At 39.5% G+C, this 9,210-nt stretch overlaps 1 protein-coding gene across 6 annotated transcripts in view; it reads left to right on the top strand.

The window, feature by feature from the left end:
• Positions 1–2,294, top strand: part of depdc5 (DEP domain containing 5, GATOR1 subcomplex subunit) — a 77,812-nt gene extending 75,518 nt beyond the window's left edge. For all 6 annotated transcript variants that reach the window (XM_017439594.3, XM_037981884.1, XM_037981885.1 and 3 more), the window contains 2 exons: positions 318–400; positions 477–2,294. In XM_017439594.3, coding sequence (XP_017295083.1) covers positions 318–400; positions 477–775 — 382 coding nt within the window. In that variant the 3' untranslated portion in view covers positions 776–2,294. The remainder of the gene's footprint in view (positions 1–317; positions 401–476) is intronic.
• The last annotated feature ends 6,916 nt before the right edge of the window (positions 2,295–9,210 follow it).

Below are 9,210 nucleotides of genomic sequence, written 5' to 3'. Positions count from 1 at the left end.
GAGAACAATTTGCAAGCAATCCAGCTTACATCACATCTCAGCTTTAAAAGCTCAACTCCACACTCTCTATTTCTGAACTGAGAAAGCTCCTCGGATGAGAAGCGAAACGTCTTCAACTACAGAATAGAAGTCCAGTTGTTTTTGTTTTTAACCTTTTTTGGATTTAGCATGTCCTGGATGACTGAGAATCTACACCAGCATTTGACCAAAATGATTGAAACTATACATTTCTTGAAGGTCTATTGCTCTTTATTTGTCTTTTAGCACATTTTAGGACCCTGTGTTCTGATGGCTTCTTCTCTTCTTCCTTGTACCAGGTTTGGGTTTGTACATGATAAGTTTTCTTCATCAACTTTTAATTTCCCTGCAGAGAACAAGCCTCAGTACATCCATGTTACAGGTTTGTCACATCACAACAAATGAAAACAATCCAAACCACCTGTCGTTTGCTGGTAACATAATCAACATGTTTTCAGGCACGGTGTTCCTGCAGCTGCCATATTCCAAGAGGAAGTATTCCAGTGGTCAGACCCGGAGACGAAGAAACTCCACCACCTCCAACAGCCAGGGGCCATTTGGTGGTGAGGAGAGGGTGGGCTATTATTGGGCCTACAACACCATGCTGACTAAAGCATGGAGGACCGGTGTGCTGGGTGATGAGAGGCTGGCTGACCGCCTGCTCAAAGACTTCACAGACTTCTGCTCAAACCGGGACAACAGACTTGTGACTTTCTGGGACAGCTGCCAGGAGAAAATGCATGCCAGTGCCCCCTGACAGATGGAGGATCCACACAACATTCTCAATTATATACATTGATTTTTCCATCTATGTGTTGAATAGAAGTTGTGCTTATCTAAAAGGTTGACAGGTGTTTGAAAGCTAGAACTGAAAACATAATGCAGAGACACCGAAGTAGTATTATTTGTTGAATTGCAGCTGTATAAAATAAAAACAATTCTGCAGAAATTTTGAAGGGGCCTAACACTTATTGCATAATTTGTTTCCCCTTATCTTGAATCAACATGACACCAAAAGTTATTCAGTTCTAGAATAACTGTAGATTACTTTCTGAGAGGTTCATTAAAACCTGTTCAGTGGTTCATGAGACATTTTGCTAACAGACATCATTCCCAACAGTTTATAGCAAAGTTCTAAACAAAAAACTGAAGGATCTGTTAGCAGGTATAGTTTGTGATGGGATTACTGACAGCTACCATCACACTAGAATATGGTAACCATGGAGAAAAGAGCATCAAACTACATTTCACTGAGGCAGAAATCACTGTGCTGGTGAGTGAGGTGGAAAACAAAAAATATCGTTTTTGGGAGCCACAGTAGTGGCGTTACAAATAAAAGGAAGGGTTGTGAGCAGCAACACATCGTTCCCACTGTTAATCCAGGGAGAGGAATGTGATGGGGAGAAAATTTATGGCTCACCAGCAGAAGCAGAAATAATACTGCTGTTTTAAAAACCTTTGATAAAGTCAATCTAAGATTAAAGTTTGATTATGGAGTGAAATTAAATATCTGAACAGAATCATGATGCAGTGTGGCTTCAATTCCCCACTTCACCATCTGTGTGGCCAGTTTCCCCTGTCTCCAAAACAAGCATATTTGGTACGCATGGCTCAGATTTGGCGTGAAGGACCAGAAATTTTCCCGTCAAGTTTGTGTTTTATAGATCACAAACTTTGAGTGGAAAGTTACGTACACAAGTTTCATGCCTTGTTTTGTGCAAACGCCAGTTTTATAAATGGTCTTTGTGTTCTGGGCTGAGATGGTTTTCACACCTTCTCAGACCACCCTCATATTGTTCTTCTTTTGTTTCTGTTCTACCTTTCTCCTGTAGTATGGGGCTGCCATTATGATTGCTAAGACTCTGCCTGCCTTGACTACTGGTCATCAGTCTAGAAACCATGGCAACAGCTTTAGCCATTCAGAAAGCCAGACTTTTAGGCCAAGGGAAACCTCCAGCTTCATGTACGTAAATCAAAAAGAGAGAGAAATGTACAGAATTGTACAGTTCAAATAAACAGCCACTGTGCGAAAACTAAAAGGTGTATTAAAAATATTCTCGAACCATAAGTAAAAGAGGGGTTGGTTCTCACTCATTTCGATTTTGACATTTCTACAGTGTTTTATGTCAGAGATATGATTGGGTTCGATTGGTCCATAAGAGCAAAATAAAATGATTCGCTCCACAAAGTAGCTTTGCTTGTTGTATATTGTTGTTCTGTAATTTTCAACCAATTTGACAATTTTAAATGGACATTAAAATTTTACATGGAATTTAGAATGGGCTTTAGTGATTTATTCTTAGTTTTGATTTCTTTGCAGATACAGAGCGGTACAGTTCATTCTCTGTGTTTGTCAGCAGATTAACATATTGCCCTGTTGGCAGTGATCAGAACTGCAGGGCAGCTCCAATTCAGTTTCATTAGTCTGTAAATTCTTCAGACAAATGGACACATTCTGCTGGTTTTAGTTTAGTGATACAACCACTACAAACGTAACACTTCACGTGATCTTATTTTAGTGAAGAAAGGCATACACCAAAACCTGCTATGTTCAACAGTGGAAATTTTCCATTTAAAAATTAATTTGTGAAATTGAAATTGGAGAATAAATTGTCAGTCAGTAACTTGGAGCAGACAGAGGGGAGATGTACAATGGGACAATTTCTCAAAAATTGTAGTCCCATTTTTTGTCTGTAGCTACTTGGATCACCCACAGGTGAATCTTATTTAACTAATTCTGTGGCTATCCTACACATATTTAACATCAATTAAAGGGCAATGAATCAAGCTTTTAAATTGTAGCTAAAGGTTACTTAAACACAGTATTGCAGTGAAAATGCAACTTAGAAAAAAAAGGTTTTGATCAAATAAACTAACACTTTGTTTAACCACAAATATTGATCATTTTCATGACTCTGTAATTCTGTATTGTTTCTTTCTTATGAGGAGCAAAGGTCTAAAATCATTTAAACCTTGAACTGCTGTAAAACAAATGGAAATTTGCATTTTGCTAAATCTATTATATTTACGACATTCTATGTTCATTAATACACACTGTCCCATTTTAATAAAATCAATCAATCAATCAAATATACCAAACACACACTGTAAAAAAGATCTCAGAAACTGCCTCTGTTTTTAACAGACTAAACTAAAAACAAACATTTAATCAGTCACTGTTTAAAGATATTTACACATTAAATAACAATTTAAGGTAAGTTTGCTTTACTATTTTGATCAAAACATTCATCTTAAAACTGAAGGACAAAACAGACTATAATGAAGAATGGGAAAATCTGAGTGATTACTCAGACTCACTATTTAATCATTTTGATTATTTAAAAAAAGCATTGGACAAGCTAACATGAAGAACTGTGAAGTGAAACTATAATATAGACACTCCTTACCAGTTAGAATCATGTATTAATGTTCTGTAATTCTATTGATTATATTAACCTGAGGATGAGTGTAACTCTGCACTGGTGAGGTCATGTGAGTTTGTGATGTACGTGACTGCCCGTTCCAACTACAAAGATAACAAGGTCTGGAGGAGTCAGCTAATTAGGAACCGAAAGCCACTCGAAGAAAACCACCTGCAGAAGATGGAGAAAAACAAGTCCATATACAGAGTTCCGGAGAGATGACCGAAGGAGGATGGGCCAGTTCTTTGTTCAGGTTAAAATGCTATGTTTTAGTGATTTAGCTCAGACATCTTCTGGTGTTCCTGCTGTGAGCTGGTAAGGAGTGTCTCCCTTAGTACTAAGGCTAATAAATCTTTTAAACTGAAGATACTGTTTCTGACCATTTCTGACTCCTGGTTTCTCTGTGCATTTTCCGGTCCGTCGTAAAAAGAAGTTTTTTAAAGTTTTGAGTTTCATTTAGGTAATATTTTGTCTCCTCAACAGAACCTATCAGTTGTTTTAAGAAAAAATTAAACTGTCTTTGTGTACTTGAGGATAAAACTACAGATTTATCCATGGATGTTTTGTAAAGTAAGGTGGAAAAAAAGATGTCAGGGTGCAGGAAGATTATTATGCTTTCATGCTCGTAAAGAGACTCCAAATGGCACAAATCCTGTATGAAGCAGCTGATCTTTTTTTTTCAACTGTTCCCTTTTCAGGGGTCGCCACACATAGTCATCCTCCCCTATTTAACTTTGTCTTCTGCGTTTTCTCTCACCTATCTTATGTCCTCTGTGACTACATCCATAAATCTCCTCTTTGACCTACCTCTTTATCGTTTTCCTGGCAGCTGCATCTCTAACATCCTTCTACTGTCCTTCCTCTGCACATGTCCAAACCATGTCAATCTGTCTTCTCCAACTTTATCTGACTAAGAGCATTTCCAAAACCTTGACGGACAAACTTAAGAAAAAGAAGAATACCTCACCCAGAAAATGGAAACTGGGGGGTGGGGGGCTGATGGTCAAGTCTTGATTCCTGGGGCTTGGCCGGGTCAAGCCTGAGGAATGCCACCTCCACATGGGTGGATGTGGGGATACTCATGATCATCTGGCTGAGCTCCTCAGTGTTGGAGTTTTCCACAGTAAACAAGAGAGTTGCATCTCTATTGCATCGAGCTGCAGTAGGTAAGGTTCTGACTTTTGTTCGTGTTTATGCACCAAACAGCAGTTCAGTTATACACAGCCTTTTTGGAGTCTCTGGATGGTGTCCTGGAAAGGTTTCCATCTGGGAATTCTGTTGTTCTCCTAGATGACTTCAATGCTCATATGGGCAATTATGGAGTGATTAGGAGGAACGGCATTCCTGATGTGAACCTGAGCCGTGTTTTGTTACTGGACTTCTATGTTAGGCATGGGCTGCCCATAACGAACACTATGTTTGCGCAGAGGGTGGTTCATAAATGTACTTGGTACTGGACCACCTTAGGACAAAGGTCAATGAAAGATTTCGTAATTGTGTCATCAGATTCACAGCCCTATCTTTTGGACACTTGAGTAAAGAGAGGGGCAGGGCTGTCAACTGATCACCACCTGGTGGTGAGTTGGATCCGGTGCAAGCGGAGGCTGCTGGACAGACCTGATAAACCCAAATGAGTAGTGAGGGTGATCTGGGAACGTCTAGTGGAGCCCCCTGTTCATGTGGTCTTCAACTCACACCTCCAGGAGAGTTTTTCACATGCTCGGGAGAGGTCATGAACAAGTGCAGCTTCCAGGAGCTGTGGACTGAAGGTCATTGGTGCCTCTCGTGGCGGCAACCGAAGGACCCACTGGTGGACACCAGCAGTAATGGAGGCTGTCAAGCTTAAGAAGGAGTCCTTTAAGTCCTTTACAATCCAGTTGGGAGCTAATGAAAGCATGAATCACCCGTTCAATGTCATTTAAAGATAAAAATATTTTCACTTTGGATAAAAGTCTCAATTTAAAAAAGGACTTTCTAACAACAGAACTAATCTGTTTCTCAAAATTAAGACCGGAATCAAAAATTACTCCAAGATTTTTTACATGAGATTTTACAAGCTGCTCGAGGCTACCAAGATCCGCAAGTGATGTGCTACAATTACCACTAGAACCAAACAAGATAACTTCAGTTTTATTTTCATTGAAGTTCAGAAAGTTTGAAACCATCCAATCTTTAACCTCAGTAAGGCAGTCTAACAGTGGTTGAAGTGTGAACTGATGATTGTACTTTCACTGGAAGTAAATCTGAGTATCATCTGCATAAGAATGAAAAGAAATATTACATTTTCTAAAAATGGAACCTAAGGGGAGCATGTAAATGGAAAACAACAGAGGTCCAAGAATGGATCTTTGAGGAACTTCACATGTGAGGGGAGCTGAGGGGGAAGTAAATTCTCCAATATTTACAGAGAAACTCCTATCTGACAGATAAGACCTGAACCAGTCCAGTGCAGAGCCTTTGATACCACATAAATCAAGTCTGGAGAGCAAAATACTGTGGTCAACTGTATCAAAGGCTGCTGTCAGATCTAAAAGGAGGAGAATAACTGAGTCTCCTACGTCTGTAGCTAATAAAAGATCATTAAATACCTTTAAAAGTGCAGTTTCAGTGCTGTGAAGAGTTTTAAAACCTGATTAAAATGTTTCAAGAATGCTGTGTGTTAAAAAAAGACTGCAGCTGAATAAAAACAATCCTTTCTAAAACCTTTAAAAAAAGGAAGCTTTGAGATAGGTCTAAAATTTGAAAAAACAGAAGAATCAAGATTGGATTTCTTCAGCATCGGTTGCACAACGGTGTGTTTAAAGCAGACTGGAACGACTGCTGTTAAAAATCTCTAAAATGTCAGATCCAACAGATTTTAAAATGTTCTTTAAAAAGTGAGTTGGAATAACATCGTGTGGACAGGAAGTGCTCTTCATTTTATTAACTATTTTCTCCAGCTGATTATAACACACAAGTTTGAACTGTTCAAAGACAGCGAGTCTTGCAATAAAGGTGAAAGGTTCGTGTGAAAGCTGAGGGATTAGTGATCTAAGATTTTGTATTTTATTAATAAAAAACAGTTGGAACTTTTCACAAGTTTCAGAGGAACTCTCAAGACCTGAAGATGGAGGAGTATTTAGAACAGAATAATGGTGGAGAAAAGAACCCGTGGATTGTGAGAATTATTCACAATAATACCAGAAAAAAAAAGACTTTTTCAGTCTTAACAATGTTTTGATCCCTCCACAGGCTCTCTCGGAACATAACAAAAGACACCTGTAATTTATCTTTTTCCATTTTCGTTCAGCTTTCCTACACTCTTGTCTGGCAGAATGAGTAACATCATTTAACCAAGGTTCAGACTTTGGTTTAGGTCTCATGGTCTTAAAAGGAGCAACCACATCGAGAACCATTTGACATTTATGATAAAAATTACAGGTGATTTCATCAGTAGTTAAACCAACAGGAAACTGAAACCTTGTTAAAAGCAGCAGTAGCCTGTTCAACAGCTGATATATTAAAAACACGACAACGTATCGGAATCAAGGGTTTAAAATCCCAAACGTGAAAAATGGTTTCAAACACAACAGGACAGTGATCAGAAAACACAGCCTCACATATTTCAATGTTTTAAACAGTGACGTGCGGTGAGGTTCATGGTTGGTGAGGCACTGACTCCTTTACAGTCAGATTTAATATATAAACCCAAAAGGGTAGCTTATTCAATTGGCTGCTGGTTATTTAATATCTCATCAGCGTTCTTCACACACACACACACACACACACACACACACACACACACTGTTAGGGTTTTTCAATATTACCAGCCTTTGTGTTTATGTGCAAAACATGCCTACGTGTCACACCGAATGTCAGAGATATTAATTAAGTTCATGTGTACATTTTATCGTGCTTACAGGCGCCAGCAAATCACCTAAGTAGGCCAGCCAATCACCCAAGTAACATCACTGTACCTCTGATAATCTTTGTATCAGGATTGATAGACAGTGTTTCACAACATGCTGTAAGTTCTGTTTGTGTGATTAATCTGTGTGGCAGAACTGGACCTGACCGATTCAGCCCCCACCCATTCCTTGTTTCTAATAAAAAGATGCTGATGCTACAGGACTTCAGAACTCACTGGAGTTTGACCCAAAAGGTCATTGCTCAAGTGACTTCTCCTTGTCCAAAAGTATCCTAAAAGACAATTTACTCTCTCTCTGTGTGGTTCTTTGTTTAGGTTGGGTAACTTAGAAAACCCCCAACACACACACTCTCTCTCAGACACACATGTAAGGTACGTATTAAAGGTACGTAAAGATAAGAAAAAACGTTAAAATTTTACCCTTGTATTTGAACAGGAAATATGCAATTTCAGCGATTTTGACTATAAAAATGTTCGAAAATTAGTCATACATAAAGATCAGTGAACAAATATTAATATTCATTTTATGTTATCTTTTTTTTTCTTGTCATGATGACATGTAAGGCTCTGCCTCACCTGCCTCCCCTGACCACACGTCCCTGGTTTAAAACCGGTAAACCAAAAGACAACACAAGGTCCAGGGTGTGACCGTGTTCTTGGGTTGGACCCGACACAGACTGAACAAAATTAAAAGAGTCTAAAAGATTAAGAAAATCTTTGACCAATGGGTTGGTGGGACAGCACACATGAATGTTAAAATCACCAACAATTAAAACATGATCATACTTTGGCAATCCCCAATAAAATGTTTGTCATATTTCGGAGGTCTATAAACAACAGTGCAGACCTCGGCGCATTAAAATATGAGCAGTCTGCAGGTAAAAGATCAGAGAAACAGCTTGACTCACCAACGCTCATCCAGGTTTCAGTCACACACATAAAGTCCCAGCCATGAGTGGAAAAAAGTTCATTCAGAATAATAGTCTTATTAGGTAGCGATCTAGCGTTCAACAGAGCCATTCTTGTAGGGACAAACGTCAGAGCAAAAGATGATCGTGGCGCCCAAACCACAGGTCAGAGAATTTTTAAGTTTCTCCCGCGACTCCTAAGGCTGGAAAAACAGCGGCGAGCAGGGCCACTGCGAACATCAAAGCCCACCAGCGGAATCAGACAGGGTTCAACAGGATCCACAAAGCGCCACGACAGACGATGAGCCGATCCGGTCAATGGAGAAAGTGCAAGACGTGTTTTCAGCTTCACCAGCCTTCCTGCACGTTTTCCCGACATCTGCAGCGGGGCCTGCGACGGTGTCTCCAGGCGGATAGGTGCGGATGACGGAACAGGTACACAGGGACATCAGCCAGTAGAGGAGGAAGCTTGTTGCTAAACCCATTATGATTAAAATAGGCTAGCTTGGTGACAGGTACACGAAGCTCCAACAGAAACTGGCGTTCATATATCAATAATGACTTAACATCCGTGATAAAAAAGTATCAAAAACAAGACAAACAAAAAGAAAGATCTCAGAGATAGATGGCAAGCCATGGACATGGGTGCCATCTTTCATCAACAAAAATAGTTATAGATGTTACATGGCTGATCAAAAAAAGTTGTCTTAGACTTATTCTTAATTTGAATAGCTTTCAATGCACATCTCATGGCGTCAATATTTCAATGGCTGAGATCAAACAAAATCACTCCATCAGAGTGTTCAGGGTCTTGTGTGACTTCCCAATGTTTTTTTTTTTATCTTCCTGTATTTGGAAGGATGAGAGAGATGACAAAAACAGCGGAAAGTGTGCTATGTGTGTGTACAGACAGTGGGAAGACGGTGTGGTGTGTGTGTGTGTAGGTGTGTGTGTG

This window comes from Kryptolebias marmoratus, linkage group LG20 (genome assembly GCF_001649575.2).
Source record: "Kryptolebias marmoratus isolate JLee-2015 linkage group LG20, ASM164957v2, whole genome shotgun sequence".
NCBI classification, from domain to species: domain Eukaryota; kingdom Metazoa; phylum Chordata; class Actinopteri; order Cyprinodontiformes; family Rivulidae; genus Kryptolebias; species Kryptolebias marmoratus.
Note: the sequence above shows the minus strand (reverse complement) of the source record. Positions and strands in the feature narration are given on the sequence as shown.